Raw genomic sequence first — 22,365 nt, 5'->3', positions numbered from 1 at the left:
ATGAATACTTTTTGCTGAATCCCATAAATGACTGAATAAACTTTTTGTATGGAAATAAAAAAGGTAAAATCAATTTACGTTTCCCAAAGTAATAACGATTACAGAAACCTTTTGCAATGTGGGATTAGCTCTTTTAATCAAAACTTTATATGTGTTCAGTATATCACAAGCACACGATCACAGAGTTCATATATTGTCCAATAAAGATTATTTTTAAATTTGTTAAAGATAAAATATTGTTTTGTATCACTCATTTTTATAATTGGTAAATTCAAGGGAAAACTGAATGAATATTTTATGATAAGCAGACCAGCTTACTCCTTAGAAATTGTTTTTTTCTTGCTAATCCATCTGATCTAGAATAGTCCTATATTTTATTTATTTCCAATAACATGCAACTAAGTTATCAAATACTATATACCTGCTAACTTAAAATGTACAAACTTGTACTTTCATGAATAAATATGTTATTAGTTCATTGATAGATACTAATTCTTACTGAAAATTTATATTTAGAAAATGGTGCAATTATGATATCCAACTGTTTTCAATTGTTTTTTTTTTAACTCCATATTGTATTAAATCAATGTTTTATTAAATTTTTTTACTACTGAAGTAAGTTTTAGTTGTCACATAAAAACAACTGTAAACTAAATATAATGTGCTATTTGTTTGCAGTGTCTTTTTTAAACTAATTTTTCAAAATAATTGTCTCTCTTTTAAAAAGTACCACTTTCTCACTAGCTTGGTAATAATAACTATGTTATGTTGTACTGTAGTGCTTACTCACCGGGGGCCCATCGCTACCTTGTGCACCAGCTTCCCCACGAGACCCGGCCGGTCCGACGGGGCCCACAGGACCCCGCTCTCCTGGGAACCCTCTCTCCCCCCTCGAGCCTGCAGCTCCTGGTGGTCCCGGGGCCCCTTGGATTCCCGGCTCTCCATCCTTGCCGGGCGATCCTGGATTGCCGGATATACCAGGCAGGCCCTGCGTAGGAAATAAATAATAATTTAAGCATACAAAATGTATTAGAATATAACCATGTATGTATGTAAGGGCTGGTCCAGTAGACTTACGGCACACCAGAATCTAAAGATTAGGTTGAAGATTAATGAAGGTACCAAGACAAATAATGCCAAATTTTCTTGTGGCTAAAGAAAAAGTATGACACTAATAGAGGGAAAATCAGTATACCTAACAAACTTATTTCAAAAATATATCAATAATTAAGTTTAATACACATTCAATGTCAATAAAATCGAAACAATCCCAAACCAATACACTACATCATGAATGCATGTTTTTAGTAGTGCATTCTTAACCTATCCTACAATCCTCCTTGATTTAACAAACTAAAACTTTCTATCTAGAACCATCTCAACAGATTGCACCATGTTTTTTTTTTTTTTTTTCTTCAAATTTTTACATTACATGGGAAGTCTATTCTGTGTATAGTCAATGATCAAACATTTGAAAGGAAAATTGGTTTCAAACCCTCAAATCAATGTGAATTTTCAGGAGAATCATGTCAATCTTACATATTGAAGTCCAATCACTTGTGTTGACACATCCATTGCTCAGAATATTATAATGGCAATATTGTTTTCAATGGAGAACAAGTTGACTCAGAAGACATTATATTCAGTGATAAAACTAAGTGGAAAGTGTTCATTAACTTTTTCTGTGAAAAGTTTTGCTTGTCTTATGTGGAATTGTAAGCACCTGGTCAGAAGTTAAAGCTAAAAGTTCTTACAATGTAACCTACATTTTTGGTAAAAATATCATTTCACTTCAGTACAGAAAATAAATTAAGACCATTTGGGTATATTTGTTATATTGACTTCGTCCTCATATTTATTTTCTTTAATTAAAATCATTCCTTAATCTAGTCACAATATCATTTGCTCACTTGGAAACCGGTTGGACCTGGTGGACCTACTGCTCCTCTCTCCCCATCTAATCCTGCAGGTCCCGGAGGTCCTTGTATACCTGGAGGTCCTTCTTTTCCTGGATCTCCACGGGGTCCATTCATTCCTGGTGGTCCTGGCTCACCATCCTTTCCTGGTTCTCCCTACAAAAATGCATTTTAAACTGTTTATCAATGTGTCCAGTATTTACATATACTATATAAACTAGTGATTTTAATATTAGCTTTCTTACTTCAACAATTAGCTAATATTATTATAAACAATAGATGGTTGACTATCATAATTTGTATTATGTATTTGGGCATGGATGATATTTAACATTTATTATACTTACTTAACATATACAGCAGTGATAAATTTAATAAATGGGCCCGGGAGTACAAGAGGTTTTAGGTTTGCTAGGGGCGCGAGGAAAAAATACCCACACAAGGTGTTATGAAGCTACTGAAATTAAGCTATACATAAACTGACAAAATCACTACTGGGCAATTAATTTAGATTCAAGGGAAACTCTCACTAAACCAGAACGCTTTAATACGGACCTACTAATCTAAATAATTGTTATTCTTGTTTATTTTTCCTTTCAATATAATTATAATGGTCTAGTTGGAGAGGGCAAAGATATCTCTCGGTCCCATAGTGCATCGCATGCAAACCGTAGGCCTTTGTACAGCCTTACCTGAAATATAATTCTACATCTTATCAATTTTAAGAATCATAGTTTGGAGCGAAACTTGAATGATACGACCAATAATATTAACAAGACCAATTAAGTATAAAAGTATAAGCAATCTTCTCTACCATCTTCATTTTTTGTGTCTCGTGCAATCAGTATGTGTATCCATAAAGAATCTTATGACTAAAAGATTTTAAGTAAAGTAGTGATTTATTTAAAGTAAGCATAAAATTGTTTGCATAAAACTTCAAGCGTTATATCAACAGAGTGGTCAAGTGATGAAAAAGAAATATGAAAACTTACTGTTATTCCCTTATCTCCTGGAGGACCCAGAGGTCCAGGAAGTCCTTGAAGTCCCTGAGGTCCCTGATCTCCTGGCTTCCCATCTGCTCCTTGTATCCCTCGCTCTCCTGGATTACCCGGCTTTCCTGGCGCTCCTGTTCGACCTATAGGTCCTCTCAAACCCTAAAAAATATATATTTATAAAAAAATATATAAAAATACATATTTATATTTATTAATTTTTATACATATATATTTTTTTAATATTGTTAAATCTTCTATTCAGGTTGAAAAAAAACTCATTTCAACCTCACTTACCTCCACAAACAAAATACAAAACTGTTTCCCAATTTGTAAGAGCTCAACATAATCTTCATAAGGTCAATAGAATTTGTATCTTAACCCTATCAAGTGTTTGTAACATGAAACACACTTTTGCTAAACAAAATTCTTAAATTGACAAAACTAGGAAATTTCTTTATGTTGCTGCAAATGAGCAAACAACCAGTGCTCATTTGCAGTCATCTACTTATATTCAGTTTGTTTATACTTAAATCACTAAGCCAGGGGTCTCCAACCTACAGCCCGCGGCCAGATGCGGCCCGTGAACAGATTTTATCCGGCCCGCAAAGGCTTACTGGGAAATAATAATTTTCATTTAATTGGTATAAATCGATGATCGTCAAAATGGCAGCAACACCCGTAAGTAAATGTTTCAATCTCAGAGATAACGTGATCGTCATTCACGATCGCGGCAACCCTCGTGAGAATATTTTGCGGTCTCGGCAATACCATGGTCATCATTCACGGTAGCAGCAACACTCGCAGGTAAATGTTGCAATCTCGGTAATAATGAGATCCGCATTCTCGATCCCAGTGATAATACGCTTGTCATTCGCGATTGCGGCAACACTCACAAGCATTTTTGTGGTCTCGGAGATACCGCGATCGTCTCCCATGATCCCGACACAATATCTTTTGCGGTATCAGTAAAATTTCTACGATGATATTCAGTGATCGTGATTTATTTATGACAAAGTATATGAGAAACACCGTTTATATACAAAAAAGTTTTTATGTCAGGTAGGTCAATTATTTTGTTTGGTCACAGTATCATTGGCAAAAGCGTACAGAATTTTTGTTAGTCAAAAGGTTAAATAGCAACAAAAAATCTGCAATAAATGTAAAAACTTTATCAATGAGCTTTTAATTATAAAACTTCCTCTTTGTGGGTTATTTAGAGGGGGGCTCCCCTTATGCCCTGAAACGTTGACGGTCCGGCCCGGCCTGCATTTCCTCCAACAATTTTCAATGTGGCCCTTGAGTAAAAAAGGTTGGAGACCCCTGCACTAAACTATTTAATTGTTTTTTAAATATGCTTTAATTTTTAATCTCATTACAAAAATTAAAAAAAAAACGTGTTAACTAGTTGCTTCTAATATATGAAACTTATTATTGGCCAAAATCTTAGAACGTCTGGTACTCAATTGAATCGGCGATTTTCTGGAACAAAAGATCATTCCACAACTTTCGATCTAGCAAGTCTTGTTGTGGCCAAGTTTTAAACCTGACCCAACACATTGAGGATGGGTTTGAGAGAAAACAGATCACGGGTGTTGCTTTTGTATATTTAACAGCCGCCTATGATACCGTAAACCATCGAAGACTCTTGGGAAAAGTGTACAGTATTACCAAAGACTATCAGCTGACTTCAATGATAGGCTCTTTTCTTCATAACAGAAGGTTTTTCATGTCCCTTCAAGGCAAGAAAAGTAGATGGAGGAATCAAAGAAATGGATTGTCTCAGGGTAGCGTCTTTATAACATACATACTAACGACCAACCGTTGCCAAACGCTACACGTCAGTATATATATGCCGATGATACGGCAGTGGCAGCACAAGGTAGGAGTTTTGAAGAGGTGGAACAGAAGCTGACTACGACTCTAAATGAACTTTCCCAGAACTATATGACGCAAATCACCTCAATCCGAACCCTGCTAAGACCCAAGTTTGTGCCTTTCACCTAAACAATAGAGAAGCAGGCCGTGAGTTGAATGTGACCTGGCGGGGAGACTGTCTTGAGCATTGCCCTACAACTAAATATCTTGGTCTCATACTGGACCGCACACTGACATTTAAAGTGCACTGTATTGCGACAAGGGGTAAAGTCTCAGCAAAGAATAATAACATCAGGAAGCTCACCAGCAGATGCTGGGGTGCTAACCCTAATGTCCTCAGAACCTCAGCTTTAGCGCTCAGTGTGTCGGCTGTGGAGTACGCTGCACCAGTATGGAATGCATTATCATATGCAAGAAAGGTTGACATTGCAGTCAATGACATGGCTCGGATTGTAACTGGGTGTTTGAAACCAACCCCATTACACAAACACTATCCTATCATAGAGGATCGCCCCTTCATCAATCCGACAAGATGTTGCTGCCGACGTAGAAAGGACTAGGCAAGAGACGGACTAACCCTCCTCACCCATTACACGGCCACCAACCTGTAGAGTGACGGCTTCGGTCCAGGAAAGAGCTTTCTATCACGGACACGAGTTCTGGATGGATCACTCTCAAGCAACCGGGTGGCAAGGTGGAAGGCTACGTTGACTTACCCTCCCATACCAGCCAGGAAGGAACTGGCTCCTGGTGGAGACCTACATTACAGGGTTTAGAAGACCCTATACCGATTCAGGGTCGAGGTACCAAAATGCAAGACAAACATGCAGAAATGGGGGTCTCTTACCAGACGATGAAAACATCTTGTGTGCGTGCGGTGATGTTCAGGATCCTGGCCATCTGCTGATCTTTCTACGCCTAGACCAGTCTTGCACATTAGATGATATTTTACAAGCAAATGACAAAGCCATATTGGTAGCTAATTTTTGGAAAAGTGAAGTCTGATTTCCGGACATGGAAAGTAAGTATTATTGTTATTGGCCATTGCCAGATCTTTTGTAGTTTTGTACATCAATCAGGCAATTGATTCTGATTATTTGCATAGAGAACAGAAAGTTAGAGGACGATTTGGTTATCCAATAGTTGCACTAGGACACTAGGAATCATATTGGCCTCTACCACGGAGAAGTAAGGTACAGGGGAAACATTCAATGATACACTTAAGTTTAGTATTATTCGCTTGTGTCTAGATAAAAATATAACACCGCCCTCATGTACTACAATACTCACGGTGGAGGAAGACCCTTTCTGAGCCTTGTACGATGGGAATTTCCGCACAGTGCTCACTGCTTGAGATCTTCCTTGCTCGTCACAAGTATATTTCCGTCACAAATTTCTAGAGCTGAAACGCTGAAAGTGTACGGACATCTTTTGTAAGTTTCCTTTGTACCTTACTTCTCTGTTCTTCTACAAACTGAAGGATTGAGAGGCCAGCAATGAATGATACTGCTAATTTAACAAGCGGAGACAACAAATTGGGCCTTGGTCACAAATTTGTGTACCCTTTAGAGTGTCTCTAAAATTATTTTCTTCAGCATCGTAGCATCATTCTATTGGGATATCCCTAATGTATTGTTAGTCGTGTGTGAGTGGCTCACCTGTAACCCAGGGGGACCTGGTCGACCAGTCTCCCCAACTGACCCCTTCAAACCCTGAGGTCCCACGGGTCCCTTGTCTCCAGTCTGTCCTGTAGAGAAGTACATAAATCATTATCATATACTCAGTGATTATAATGCTAACCTAGTAATCAAAAAGGTCACCACATCGATCCTGAGAAAAGTGTATAGCTTTTTGATGGTTCGAATAGGCCCGCGGTTTGTATGTGATGCGCTATGGGCCCGAGCGAATTGTACCACTCTTGACTTACATTGTGTGGGAATTTTTCTCTTCCTTGCGCCCCCAACAACCTAAAACCTTTTGCCCACGGCCATACCGGTACTGGGTTCAGAACTAGACCCAGCTGCCCTTGATCATTAGATTGGCCCTAGAACCGTGGATTGGGCTTGTAATAAAGGGTCCTGTCTAAAGAAACAGCTGATCTTAGTCAGTAACAAAGCTACACAAGGCAGAATAGACTGAGATAATTCATGTACCTGGGTTAGTGACCAAGAGCAGTCGTTTTATTAGTCAAACATTTTTTTCAGAAGCCCAATGATCAAGTACTGCTTTGTCAAGTTTCAAACTATCAAAAAGCTACACATTTTCTCATAATCGATCTGTTGAGCTTCTAATCACTAGAGGGCACTATAACTAGTTAGATACTCAGGTATATCATCCATTTGATGTAATATTTTATTTATATCTTTTACATAATTCTAAAATATGACACTTAAGTTTGGAAATATTTTAAAAATCAATTTACAAATTCTCATACAACTGAATCGTTAAATCGGGAACAATGTTCACATTTTTACAATATACTGGGTAACGACAGGAACATGTACTCTGGTGTTAATTACAGCAAGTGTTCTCTTTGTGTGTTACTCTTAACTCCCTGAGCGTTCAGCTAATTAATTGTCTTTGTTTTACAAAATTTTTCTCCTTAATTGAACTTTCGTTACGGTGCAAACTAGATTTGATACATATTTACTCATTTATTTCAATACTTAGATATAAATTAAAATAAATTCTTAGTATTGATGAAGTTAAAAGTTTCCATATGACGAATTTGTAAAATATTTAGATTGTTGATTGATTTATCTTTTTCTTTGAAGGATAATTAATAACATAATAGGTACTTAATAATCATATATTATATGGGGTTGGTGAAATAACGCTACTCGTACTATAAAATTAACCTAATATCAAATGCAAAAGGTTTTCTGTGATCCAAAGTGGGATGAGATCTCACATGAGGTCCTGAAAATACATGAAGAGCTTGCACTGCTGCAACAATATTTATAATATTGATCGCAAGGGCGCACACCAAATAAATAGCAACCCGACTAGAGGCACAGGCGTGCTGAATCAAAAAACTTCCATTCTGGATTTGAGAAGAAGCTCGTTCCGCAAGATTTAACAGGTGTTCTTCATCCCATACCATAAGATGCGATTCATTTTTCCTGAAGCAGTGGAAATTCTTCCACTGCACCGGTCTTCTGCAAGAGTTGCCAAAAAAGTGTTTCAAGTTTGCTCCATGTTTCAGTTTTTGTAATACCTTTAGGTCCAGCTGCGCCGTCAGCTCCAGGTAGGCCCCTAGGCCCAGGTGCCCCTCGTTCTCCTGCAGGGCCCATCGGACCAGTGGGGCCCTGTGGCCCCCTTTTCCCTCTCTTGCCCTCTGGCCCTTGAAGCCCAGCCAATCCCCTGGGGCCCACAGCTCCCAACTCCCCTTTCACCCCCGGCTCTCCCTTGTAACCTCTCTCTCCTGCCGCTCCCTACAAACAAGTCAGATCATTTATTGATAAATAGAGCAATGCATTCTGAAATTAGAGTTGTACTCATATGTTAAAAGTTAGATACACTTTCAAATTAATATTGATTAGGACATCTAATTAATTAGATGTTGGCTAAGACATTAGGGCCGTGGTAGTGAAGAGTGGGATTATTAGAACAAACAATTTTTCTTATTTTCCAGCTGTGAGCAATACGGCTCTGAACATGACACATTGTAATCTAATGGCTAACCAATGTCTAATTTAATGTGATCTAAATAATATGAGACCTTATACACGCCTCGGCAATTCATTCATTATTCTTCTAAAGTAGTTGAAGGTTTAAAAAATCACTCCTGCAAACATCCCCCCAAAAGATGTAGTTTTTTTTTTCCTTTTAAGAAGAAACCTTTTCTGTTATTTTAGTCTAAGGTTTTGCTTCTAGGTATCTTCTAGGGCCAGCCAAGTTCCCTGATCATATATGACTCGACATTAGTACCTGGAATGAACCTTTCTCGATGCTAGATGTATAGCCTAATTGGAATAAAGATAAAAGACAAAGTTTTATATATTTACGAGTATACGAAGTCACAAAACAATTAAACTCATTGTTCTACATTTAATTTTCTTTTTTCTTGAAAATTCGGCAAAAACCATAAGAATCCAAATGAGTCTTAGAAGTTAGATCATGAGAGTTCTCCTATGATCCTGTAGAATCAGCCAGTCTGCATATTCTACCAACACTCCACTGACAACTGTTTAAAAGTTTTACTTTTGTATAGGGAGGTCCTTTACAATTATGTAGTTTATGCAAGATCTGGTCATTTTAGAACTGGCAATCCCACTTCACGGTTGGAAGATGAGCCATTTGAAATTAGGCTCCTTCTTGACTCCTGGTCTTAGTATACTTGTGGTAACCCCCCTTTTATTTATTTTATTTTTTTCAAAAATAATAATAATAAAAGAATATTAGTGATAAGTGAACCAACAAATGGTTTGTATAATATATTGTTATGTTTCAGTATTGCTGTATCTTGAAGGAACGGAATTCTTACAGGAAGTCCTTTGGGACCTTGTGGTCCCACACTGCCTTGGAGACCTGGGGGACCCCTCGCTCCTGGGAATCCTGGAGGCCCTGCAATCCCATTGGTGCCTGGGCTACCTTTCTCTCCTGGAGACCCATCCTTGCCAGGGGGACCTGGCAGACCCACTTCTCCTGCTAATCCAGGACGTCCTGACTCTCCTACAAGACAAATCATTTATTCCGTTACAACTCTATGTTAAGTCTTTATATATGATCAAGGAGAAAACAAGAAATGCAGTGAACATTTCATAAACCTACATGTTTTAGTTGATTTTTGTAAGATTATAGCCCTAATTTTAATAAATTTTACTTATAAGAAAGTTTTTCTATACGGGGGGTCATCCCGCACTATCAATCCCATGTAAATTTCTTCAACTTAAGGTACATTTTTCTAAAAAAGTATTAGGGGTAGGGATCTAACTTTGATGTTACTGAAAAGAGTGTATGTTAATGAGTAATTACTATTGGTAACAATTAAAATACCAATCAGGTGATTTCTTTTTTTTTATCAGCTGTTTTTTTTTTAATTTTACTTGTATATTTATTTATTTTACATTTTTTTTTATCTCCCAAACTATAAAAGATAATGTTCTTAATTTTTTTATCATTTTTAATCAGGTCTTTCTGCATTTTTTCCATTAATAACATTCTGATATACATGGTCTACAGTTTAAAAAATATTTACTAAACTTACTAAATTATTATCAAAATCAATAACAACAGCTTATTTAAAAAAAAATAGTTTAAAATTACCCGATTGGTATTTAAAAAAGTTACCTATTGTAATTACTCATTAACATACACTCTTTTTAATAACATCAAAGTTAGATCCCTAACTCTAATATTTTTTTCAGAATGTACCTTAAGTTGAAGAAATTAACGGGGGATAGATAGGCGGGACGACCCCCCATAAGGCGCTAACGTTTGGTCTCGTTGCAAATAGCCATCATTAGAGCAGGAGTCAGGCACTAATGACTAATGGTTGTAAGTCTGTAGTAGTGCCAGATTGCTCTGATGATGGCTATCTGCAACAAGACCGAAACGTTAGCACCTAGCTGTAAGTTTATGTTTGTGACGTTGTTGAGCCCAGAATGCCAGGTTTGTGGTGTTAGTGGAAGCCTGAGCTCTATTTTACCTCTAGGTCCTTGAAGTCCTTGACTACCCTTGGGTCCTTGAGCTCCTTGGTCTCCTTTGGCTCCTGGAGATCCTGGAAAACCTGGAGGTCCAGGTTTACCAATAGCTCCCTAAAATATAATCATAGGTAGATTAAGGCTTTGATTAAAAATCTTACCCTGAGCATGTTTTTTTTTTGTTTTTTTTTTATAGCTGCACACATTGGGAACATCATCAAGGTACAAATATCATTTATAGAGCAAGATTTAAAAGTGAAAGAGGTCACAGATAAAAGTATAGGGACAAACCCTTGATAGTCATAAGAAATTGACCATCTGCCTGTAAAATATGATAACCAGTTTATTTTGTATTATTCTTACTATTTCAAGGTAATCTCTTCTTAGAGTAAAAATGATTTTCACTTTTTAAAACTGCACTCATATATTTGTAAGTTTTTTTTTCTTTACACATCAAAGTAAACTTTCTCATGTCATATTTTACTTTACAGCCTAAGACTTTTTTGAAGCAATACCTAACTGTGTAAATAAATAAAAATGCAACAAGTTTTGGATGAATTCTTGGTAAAAATAATCTAGAGCTAATACGAATATAAAAAAATGCTTATAGATAACAAGTAAATAAATAAATTTATTATATAAACATACTGGTGAACCAGGAGTCCCCGCCACACCATCAATACCTCGCAGTCCGGGTGGCCCTGGTGGTCCTTCACGCCCCCGCTCCCCCCGCGGCCCCGCCGGACCCTGGAATAGCCATCAAAATGAACATTAGAGTAATATATATCTCATCAGGAAAAAGTAATTAATATAGGTCCAAGCATTCTAAAAGTAATAATCAGCAATTATAAAAAAATAAAGAAGTAAAAGTCCTTCAGCTACAGCAATTGATTACCTTTGTCAAATACTAAAATGCATGTTTTCAAATTGTAAAGTCTAATACATGTGCTCCGAGGATAATTCAAATTGCATTAAATTCAAAATCGTCAGCAACAGGGATTGTAATTTTTATTTTATTGTTACCTAATGAGTTAGAGACAATTTAATTGTAGAAGCTGAAAGCTTGGAGCAATCTAAGAGCAATAGTTTGAAAATGATCCGTACTACTATATTAAAATTAAAATGCATGAAAGTGGTCTGATGAAAGTTTATATTCAATGTTTGTAACATTTCCATAAAATCCAGTGGCTGCTATTACAAATAGCCGTTGCAATTTCTATTTGATAATTGTTGTGTGGTCTAATTTAGTTCATTATGCTGCTAAAATGAAGGTAAACACATATCGATAGTATACATTTGACAATTTGATTAGTTGTTACTTGCCATAGGACCTATGGCTCCCATTGGACCAGATGGTCCTTGGATGCCTTTCTCCCCTGAAGGACCTTGCTCTCCCTTGGATCCGTCCAGACCAGGAAAGCCCCGATGACCCTTGATGCCTGGAAGCCCTGGCATGCCAGGGAGGCCCCGGGGACCAGGGGGCCCAGATGGTCCTGCAGCCCCAGCCTCCCCATCTTCTCCTTGGTCTCCCTGTAAGAGAAGGAAAACAAAAATCGCACATTGCAGCAATTTATGCACAAGATCTATGGGTAAATCTCCTGATATTTTAATTTTAATCAGAGTCTTTTGTGGATGACTTTTTTGACAGACTTCTTTCGACAATATTGTTTACTATAACAAATTTGATAATATTTTATTCGTTTATTTCAAATTTGGCTTCAATATGTTGTTTCACCCATGGTTTCCAATGGGACCTATTACATAGTGCATTTTTAGTTTTGATGTTTGGAACCTTTACAGTCAAGTTACAGAAAATAAAACACTCAACAATTGAATTTCAAATTGTTGTATCTTACGAGGGATTGAGTCTTGTATAGATAGAGCCTATTATAGTCGTTTTAATGGAACCTGTCTCCTGATCCTCCATTTTCCTTGGACTGACCCGTGTTTTAAACCATTGGCCAGTTCCCAGGTCAACCTCTGGGCAGGAGACAAGTTCCATCATACAGAGTATACATATGTACATATGTATGTATATGCTGCAACTAAATTTCATAAAATTTCAACTGTGCTTATGCGCTCTATCACTCAGCTACCAATAGCTGAATACAAATTTTTTGCCGTTCTAAAGGCAAGCAAAACTTTATTTCAACTTCCTGAAGCAAAATTTCATAGGAAAATATGCTATATATGTACAGGCAGATATTTAAAATTGGAACTGAATCTCACAAATCAAACCTGCATTGTGATGATCCTACTTACGTCTTTCCCTGGTGAACCTGGAGGTCCCCTAGGTCCTGGAGGTCCTGGAACTCCTGGAGGTCCCTGTTCACCAGGCTCCCCTCTGACTCCCTGGAAGCCCTGAGGTCCTACTGCACCAGATGGTCCTAAACAAACAAATGAGTCTTTGAGATAGGATACATTTAATTGAAGTATGCAAACAATGCCAATGTTTTATCAATTTATTGAGATGGGGACAACACCTAGGTGCATATTTTAACGCAAATACAAGTACAGTAAATAAATAGAATCTGTCAGATGTCAAAAACTCAATTCATACTTCTTTTTGTCAATAGTTGAAACAGTTTTGTGCAATACAGCACAAGTAGTTTGGCAGATTTATTATGATAAAGTGTAGCAAGAAGCAAGGTTTATTTTAATTACAGCCCTAAGCAACATCAGCTATCTTTTCCAAGTTAAATGACAAATCATAATTACTTTAATTTTACTATTATAAATAAAACAAGCAGCTCTAAGCAATGAAATTAATTTTATCTACAATAGTTTATTGCAATTATATAATTTTTTATTATTTTAAGAGGAACAAACATATATTTCATTCATTCTTTTATTCATTAATCCATCCATTAATTCATCCATTTCTATTCATCTATTTAATCATTCATATTTTAACTTTATGATTATATTTAGTGAATTCTGTTATTCAGGACAGCGTATTGTACCTGGGGCTCCCCTGGGTCCTACAGGTCCTACTTGTGCCTGGAGGTAGTGGAATGCATCAGGGATGGCACTGTAGGGCTCCACCCCGCCGGGTCCCTTGTCATTGCCAGCGTTCACTAAAGCCAACTGGTTGTAGTATGAAGACATCTGAGACATATGACAACCTTTCATTGTCAGTAGTACACAATTATTTTAGTAAGTAAAAGGATAAATAAAAAGTTTTAGGATGGTTAAGTATGTTTTGATACAGTATACCAGATCAACTAACTTAGGTAACCTTTTTATTAGATTGAGATTGAACATTTAAAAGCAACTTTGAATTCTCTCTAAAGTAATATGTTTTGACCCCAGACTCTTTAGAGGGAATTCCATATCCTAGTTACTTTTGAGTATCCTAAAAGTTTTCAAAGTTTATGCACCACTCTATACCTAACAACACTTTTAAATAGAGGATCCACCTGCTTGGATAACATTGCAGTTTGGCCATTTTTCAGAAAATTGTGTGTTTAGCGAACAGTTTCAAAATTGTTAAACTTCCATTAAGTGAAACAGTATTTCAAAGACATCGAAGAAAAGAGAAACCTCACGCCTTGAGTTTTGTTCAATAAAAAAATGAAGGAGGTTAAATTGTTAATTTGAAGGATATTATAATTTTTTTATGCAGTAATGTAATATAGTCCAGGCAAATTAGATCAAATTTAGGGAGTGCTCCCCAAAAAATCGTCTAAAGCTGGACAGTGTTTTAATACCTTTTGGGGGTCCCAAATAAGAGTCCTGTGAGTTTGCGACGGATTCTGACGTCTGCTTAAGTTTTGGGAGTCGAAAAACTATGAAAATGTTGCACTTTTTTCAGTTTTTCGCTTATAACTCCTAAATAACGAATCCTACGGAAAATGTTGTTCAAAGGTCTCTTTTAGTGCATTAAATTCCGCGTCGATTGGTGTTAAATACGTTAAAATCGGCCGAGCCGTTTAGCCGAAGTAGCTTTCTAAAGTTGGGTCATTTTCATCAACATGGCCAAAAAGTTGATTACAGTATTTGACCACTTTTCGGCTTACAACTCCTAATCGACGCTTGCTATACAAAATACACCTGTAGTTAGTTTGGAAAACACAACATTCTGCGTAATATGTTTTTTTTTACCAATCAATAATGGTAATTGATTGCTACCTACTTTGTATAGTCGCCATTTAATTGAAAAAAAAAAATAATATTAAATATTAATTTTAGTAAAACTTTCCAACTTTAACTTTAATATTTTTTTAAATTAAATGCCGACCATACAAAGTAGGTAGCAATCAATTACCATTATTGATTGGTAAAAAAAACATATAACGCAGAATGTTGTGTTTTCCAAACTAACTACAGGTGCATTTTTGTATAGCAAGCGTCGATTAGGAGTTGTAAGCCGAAAACTGGTCAAATACTGTAATCAACTTTTTGGCCATGTTGATGAAAATGACCCAACTTTAGAAAGCTACTGTGGCTAAACGGCTCGGCCGATTTTGACGTATTTAACACCAATCGACGCAGAATTTAATTCACTAAAAGAAACCTTTGAACAACGTTTTCCGTAGGATTCGTTATTTAGGAGTTATAAGCGAAAAACTGAAAAAGTGCAAAATTTTCATAGTTTTTCGACTCCCAAAACTTAAGCAGACGTCAGAATCCGTCGCAAACTCACAGGACTCTTATTTGGGACCCCCAAAAGGTATTAAAACACTTTCCAGCTTTAGACGATTTTTTGGGGAGCATATGTCTAATTTTCCTGGGCTAATATTGTCTTGACAAAATACGATGATGGTATTATATAAGTTAATCTCAGGTCTATATAGGTACTGTTACCACCATACTCACATCAGGAAGAGGTCCTGGAAGTCCAGGGTTTCCTGGTATTCCTGGATTCCCTGGAGTTCCGGGAGATCCTGTTGCTCCTGGGTGACCTCTGTCCCCTGGTGGTCCAGCATCTCCCTAGTATAAGCACGTTAAATAAATAATTATATACTCGTGCAATAAGAATCCTACAATTATTTCATATCAATATATTTTGCCTCTGACAATGATATTTATTCACACTTCCAATAGTTCCAATGGCTGTGTCCAACAGAGTAGAGGGGTTTTTTTGTGAGTAGTCTGATAACTCAGGAGTCTCACACTACAGACTCGCCACCTGTGTGCGTAAAAGCATTTTTACCTCCTCTCCCTAAAAAAAATGTAAAAACATTGTACGCTATTATGGCTATGAGTTAGATATTTCATAATTCTACATTAGGGTGAGAGCTGTAGTATATGGCTGTTTATTCACTTCCACTTGTATCAGGCCTGCAGTTTGCTTGTGATGCACTATGTGCCCGAAAGATAAATGCCCCCATAAATTGGATCCAGTGAATGACCGATAACTGTTGGTTAGAATTTTGATCTTAAAATGAGTATGCCTACAGAATTTATTGAACCCTGACATATTTAATGTCAATGTGTTTTGACGAGTCCCGGACATCACAGACAAAAATATAGGTGAGTGAAGCCCACAATAATCTACGTGAATGAATTACATATAGTAAAATGCAGTTTCCAACAATAATCAAAGAACCATGAAATATAAATCAATATTTTTTGTACCAGGCACTATATAGTAAAAAGTTTAAAGATGAACTGGCTGACACACTTAATTTTGTTTGATGATGTTTGACTAAAGGATGATTGACACCTTTTTCGAATCAGTGACAGTGTAAATTCCAATCAGACTCCAAAGTTACTTTTAAAACCGTTTGTGATAGACTAGACAAAACACAAAGCTTATTATGATGTATTTCATACAAAACAGTCCTACACTGGTGCACTCACCTCACTTAGCAATTTTTTACTCAAAGTGTTTGATATCTCCCTTCTATCGTCTTTGACCCTTCGTCTTTGATATCTCTCTTCAAAGTCTTGATATATGTTTTTCTTGTTATTGTTATTGTAATTTATTCAGAATAGCCTTTATTTGTTGTTATAATTTGAGTTTGATAGCTACTACTTACTGTACCTCTTGTAAAAATGGTGTTACCGTGGAAATAAATGAATTGAATTGAATTGAATTGAATCTTGTAAGAATTATGACAGTTCAACCTATATATTATTATGTTTATGATTTTCATGTACAGTTGAATAATTAAATAGTACTTTCATTTATTTAGTTTATAATTTGTTGGGCGAGCGAGCTGGTCAACTGGTTAAAGCGCGGGAATTTAGTCTCTGGGGTCCCGGGTTCAAATCCCGCCAAATCACCAATGGATTTTATCTAAGTGATAATGCCGCAACCACTAGGTCTAGCCTGAAGTAATTATTAAAAACAATCCCGGGCTTGTGCCTAGCATAGGGGAAAAAGTTTATAATTTGTTGGTTTCACAAATATCTTACCCTTGGACCTGGTAAAGCAACTGTTTCGCCTTCACTCTCTACATATCCTGTGCCAGGTCTCATCTGAAACAGAATATTTATATTGTAGCACAGAGATGTAAAGTATAGAGAAAACATTTTACGGTATACTTGATGGTGTCTAGCACTACTCCCCTAGTCGCTGGTGTCTAAGGCAAAGTCTAACACCGCCCCCCTCCTTGGAGGAAGACCCCGTGCCCTGTGAGATATGAAATTTCTGCACAGTGCTTGCCGCTCGGGCTCTTCCTTGCTCGTCACAAGTATATTTCGGCCACAACATACTGGAGCTGAAAATGCACGGTTGTCCCATAAGCAAGTTTCTTCTGTTTTTAGGCATAAGGATGCCTCTGTGGTCATAGTAAGAATAAGATTTGTTCCAACTTAATCTTATTTTTGCAGTTAAAAGCACTTGGCTACAAATACAATAAGAAAGAAGGAATGGATTAACAACTAACACACCAAATAAAAAGTTCCATGCAGTTGATAGCAAACAAAAAGTTCATAGCACAAAAAATAAAAATTTTATCTTTCCAAGAGAATGTTTAGAAAGAAGTAAAAATTTAGATGCTGAATGATGGGAGAAGTAGCACCTTGTTGGCTCCAAATATCAAATGACAAGTAATCATTGGATATTTTCTCCTATAAAATGGCTACCGTTCCCATAATTAGAATTCTGAATTTTTACTTCTTTCTAAAAGCCCTAAATAAATTCATTCTGCTTAGTAAGCCTTCATTCTGGAAGCCCTTGAAGAGATGAAATATCAAATTAGTTGTTGTACTATGAACTTTGCTATCAACTGATTGTAACTTGTTGTTAAATGAGTTAGTTTGGTATTAATTCCTTTCTATTTCACTAAATCTGGGCATCGATCATCTGATTGGAAATGAACAGGTTAATTCTTGTGGACTATGAGCTTTACTCTCACTTAAACAACAGGTTTTCTTAGCAGCTTTTTCAGTATTCTTGGACCAAAGCTATTTAAACAATCTTCCTAACTATATTTGTGTAGGTGTCAATCCTAAATCACGGAGGAATGAATTAAATAACTATCTGTTTAATTTTTCTATTGTAAAAGTATTTTTTTTATAAAAATTATTTGTTTGGTTTTTTTCCAAACTGCATTGATAAGGGTATTATAAATAAACAAATCTTGTTTTATATGTGGTATAACTTTGAAGCTTGTGTTTAATTTTTCTCAATCAATCGTCTCATATTATTATTTCAATATTTAACTACCATTAAACCAATACTAATTTCTTTGCTCTCCAACATGTCTTATAGATTATTTCAAAATATAATAAAATGATGAGATTACAAAACAAATTAAAATGATTAACTATAAACTTATAATGACTATAAGTCATTATAAGTTATGACTAGTTAATCATTATAACTATAATGATTAACTATATTAACTTAAAATGATGGCTATTGATTTATTCATTACCTTTGTACTTAGTTATGTTTATTACATAATACTTATACATTGTTGTTTGTATAGAATATTATTATTTTGTATAGCTATAGTTAATGATTTCTGTTCTTTATTTAAACTGAACTTGATGAGTAATTTACACAAAAATTAATATTCAAGATGTAACTCACCACTGGTTCCTGTGGTTTTTCTAGATCATCTGCAAAGGAAAAAAAACATTAATTTGAAGAAAAACACCTCGCTGTATAAGCTACTGGTAACCAAACGATGAATTCATCCATATGAACAAAAAGAAATTCATTATATGTATCATTGTAGTCAACAAATGCAGAAGATGCCGTAGCGGTTATTTTGTACGAGCTTGTGACAGAACCTTAAACATATAACTTGGCACAAACTAAATCTTATTCCATGGTCTTGATTGACTAAGAAGAACCTTTTACATTACAGTAAAAATGTATAACAACAGACATTATACTTTTTGGTTAGTTTCAAAGATATAACATATATCTGTAGTGGCACATTACCCCCAGAAAAACTGTAGTGGCACATTACCCACAGATAAACTGTAGTGGCACATTACCCCCAGATAAACTGCAGTGGCAGTGGCACATTACCCCCAGATAAACTGTAGTGGCACATTACCCCCAGATAAACTGTAGTGGCACATTACCTCCAGAAAAACTGTAGTGGCACATTACCCCCAGATAAACTGTAGTGGCACATTACCCCCAGATAAACTGTAGTGGCACATTACCCCCAGATAAACTGTAGTGGCACATTACTCCCAGATAAACTGTAGTGGCACATTACCCCCAGATAAACTGTAGTGGCACATTACCCCCAGATAAACTGTAGTGGCACATTACCCCCAGATAAATTGTAGTGGCACATTACTCCCAGATAAACTGTAGTGGCACATTACCCCCAGATAAACTGTAGTGGCACATTACCCCCAGATAAACTGTAGTGGCACATTACTCCCAGATAAACTGTAGTGGCACATTACCCCCAGATAAACTGTAGTGGCACATTACCTCCAGATAAACTGTAGTGGCACATTACCCCCAGATAAACTGTAGTGGCACATTACCTCCAGATAAACTGTAGTGGCACATTACCCCCAGATAAACTGTAGTGGCACATTACCCCCAGATAAACTGTAGTGGCACATTACCCCCAGATAAACTGTAGTGGCACATTACCTCCAGATAAACTGTAGTGGCACATTACCCCCAGATAAACTGTAGTGGCACATTACCCCCAGATAAACTGTAGTGGCACATTACCCCCAGATAAACTGTTGTGGCACATTACCCCCAGATAAACTGTAGTGGCACATTACCCCCAGGTAAACTGTTGTGTCACATTACAGCTGTATAAACTGTTGTGGCACATTACAGCTGGATAAACTGTTGTGGCACATTACAGTTGTATAAACTCTAGTGGCATTACCCTAGTATAAACTGTAGTGGTTGCCCCCCTGTGTGAATCAACGACATCAATATCTCTGTCAATGCTCGACTAAGCCATCAACTCACCAAAACATTTCCATTGGTCAAAATTGTTTACTAAACTCATACCTTATACTGGTATCCTCCTGAGAAATCTAGAGTTCTAGTACAAGAGATAGATACAAGATAATTAGGATCTATTTTTACAATTACCTATTATCAAGCGAATATATCAGGACTATTCAACTATAGGTCTACCTGCACAAGCTGGACAGCATTCGCCCAATGGGATGTATTGCTGGGTCGCACACTGTTTCTCCTGACAGATCACACCAGCACACTCGTCCCCTAGAACATCTGCCTATATTAGGCTATATTACACACATAACCCTAATATCGCTAAATATTAGAGGTCAGAAATGAAGCTTGTTATCGCTATATCAAGGTCCCCCAGACATAAAGTTACACCTTGTCAAATCACTTGTCTTCCCTCACTTCACTTACTGTAACTCTGTGATCAATGACATGACATTAAACTCGCTGATGCTTTCCAACTCATTCAGAACTACTGCTTAAGATTAGTTTATGATCTGAGGCGTAATGAGCGCATCACTCCTTTTTATGTTGATTCTAAATTACTAAAGCTATATGTGACCTAAGATCAATAAAAATTCTTTTTATAACCTATTCAGTACCAAAACCAAAATTTCAAAAATAAAGGTAATGTACAGCATATGTTTAGATTTTTATCCACAGGTTAAGTGTAAGAGAGGGCCATGTGGCCCTAACTTTGTCTGTTTAAATCAATCATTTTCATTTGAATTCATTTCAAGCAAAAACGTATCTGAAACGACAATAACAATGCTCCCTAAAGTCAGACAGGGCGGTTGCCAGGGGCCTTGGTCTGGGAGACTTCACTTGGGGGGTTTTTATTCTTACCAATGTCAAAAGCGTCAACGAATATTGTGCAATCGTAAATCATGATTTCGCCGCGATTGCGGGAGACAATGATAACGTCTCCACGACCGAGCCATGATTTCTCCGCGACTACAGGAGACGTTCATGATTTCGCCGCGATCGCGGGATACGAAGATAGTGTCTCTGCAAACGCGGAAGAAGTTCGCGATTCAGCCGCGATCGTCGGAGATAATAAATATGTCCCCACGATCACAAAATATTATCTCTATTTCGCCGTGAACTTAGGATTCACGACCACAGGAGACGCTGACGATTTCGCCGAGACCAAGGATCATTTCATTCAAATTGGAAAAGGTATTTTTTTGGGCCAAAGAGTGGAAATGTCTAGGGCGAAAACACGGTTTGGATATTGATTTCGAGTCAGCAGATGTTTTTGAGGGATTAGTGAAGATAATTGAGGCGGAAAGAGATAGCAGGAGAATTTATATGGTTGGCAGAGCACGTACATTGCAATATCACCAACAACTGCTTGCCGTTGACCTTGACTAGGGCCCAGGAGTTTTCTCACTGCATAGCATCAATATAAATCTTATCTCATGGGTCATTAAGGCCCGAGCAGAGCTGGTTGATCGAATCACAAACCATGGATAACGAATAAAAATCATTTTTGTAGTTTGTGCAATTTGCGCGAATTTGTAACAGTTTTTCATTTTGTTTCTATTTGCCCAATTTTAGGTGATATCAGGGAGTATTGGTTTGGAAAACAAAGCATGCATTTGGAAGAACACATAGAATACATAAATGGTAGGGATTGGCGTAAATTAGCAAACTTTATGAGAGAGGCGAGGAGAAGGAGGTGGGAGTTAATTAGAGAATTTAATTACAAATAAATCAAGTGAATTTTTTCCCAAATTCAAAACTATTTATTCAATTTCTAAATTATAAATTATAGCAAAACAATAATTATGTCAAACAACTTGTCAGCCTGTCTTCTTGAATATTCATAGTAATTTATATAGATTTCATTATGCGTACACCTTTTAAAACCTAATAATTTTAAAAATAAAATAAAGGTTATGCAAACAATTTTATAAAAAAGTTTTTTTTTAGTTTTATATAAAATGGATGTAGTTGGGTATTTAATTTGTGTATGTTATTAAGTGTATTTAGTTTCAACTTGATTTTCATAAATGTGTTTTCCACGTGTGCCAACCAAACAGACGGTCGTAGACCATTGTTTATTAAGTGTTTGATTATGTTTATGAGAGGAATGTTTATTTTAAAATAAAACACTTTATTCATTTATTCATTCATTCATTCATTTCATCCATTTCCGATTTTGTTTCGTGTTCATGATTTTACCACAAAATTGCAAAATTCTTTTAAACTGATCATAGATTTTGAACAAATCGTTTTATTAAAAATACCATGCAAAGTAACCAAATTTTTGGTCAACCTTTTTGGCCCGGCTCGAAGTAAAAAGATCTGGTCATTTGACCCCTAATATTATAAAAATGAAATATAATTCTTTCTTAGCTAGTTTTATAGTCCATTTGCCGATCGGATCGTATGAAATTAAAAGAAAGTGTCGAGTTCATCTAGGTGAGGCAATACCAAAGAATCAGAATAGGGGGCCTCTCTGGTGTTCGGGGGGGGGGGGCTCATAGATACTAAATATAGCTATAAATATTGCATATACAAGAGATTATCCTTAACCAAGTTAGCAGAACGATCCTAACATCATG

The 22,365-nt window shown here is 36.5% G+C and overlaps 1 protein-coding gene across 1 annotated transcript in view; it reads right to left on the bottom strand.

The window, feature by feature from the left end:
- Window positions 1-22,365, bottom strand: part of LOC128998147 (collagen alpha-1(I) chain-like) — a 60,261-nt gene that overhangs the window by 19,598 nt on the left and 18,298 nt on the right. Inside the window, exons 6-20 of the mRNA XM_054424151.1 lie at window positions 19,961-20,050; window positions 18,419-18,447; window positions 16,795-16,857; window positions 15,250-15,363; window positions 13,395-13,539; window positions 12,694-12,818; window positions 11,755-11,961; window positions 11,080-11,178; window positions 10,437-10,545; window positions 9,273-9,460; window positions 8,004-8,220; window positions 6,445-6,533; window positions 2,909-3,070; window positions 1,911-2,072; window positions 791-988 (exon numbers count right to left, since the gene is read on the bottom strand). Of these exons, the coding sequence (XP_054280126.1) occupies window positions 791-988; window positions 1,911-2,072; window positions 2,909-3,070; window positions 6,445-6,533; window positions 8,004-8,220; window positions 9,273-9,460; window positions 10,437-10,545; window positions 11,080-11,178; window positions 11,755-11,961; window positions 12,694-12,818; window positions 13,395-13,539; window positions 15,250-15,363; window positions 16,795-16,857; window positions 18,419-18,447; window positions 19,961-20,050 (1,997 nt within the window). The remainder of the gene's footprint in view (window positions 1-790; window positions 989-1,910; window positions 2,073-2,908; window positions 3,071-6,444; window positions 6,534-8,003; window positions 8,221-9,272; window positions 9,461-10,436; window positions 10,546-11,079; window positions 11,179-11,754; window positions 11,962-12,693; window positions 12,819-13,394; window positions 13,540-15,249; window positions 15,364-16,794; window positions 16,858-18,418; window positions 18,448-19,960; window positions 20,051-22,365) is intronic.

Source organism: Macrosteles quadrilineatus, unplaced genomic scaffold (assembly GCF_028750875.1).
Source record: "Macrosteles quadrilineatus isolate MER2022 unplaced genomic scaffold, UCM_ALF_1.0 Scaffold_7__1_contigs__length_78375512, whole genome shotgun sequence".
Classification (NCBI taxonomy): domain Eukaryota; kingdom Metazoa; phylum Arthropoda; class Insecta; order Hemiptera; family Cicadellidae; genus Macrosteles; species Macrosteles quadrilineatus.
Note: the sequence above shows the minus strand (reverse complement) of the source record. Positions and strands in the feature narration are given on the sequence as shown.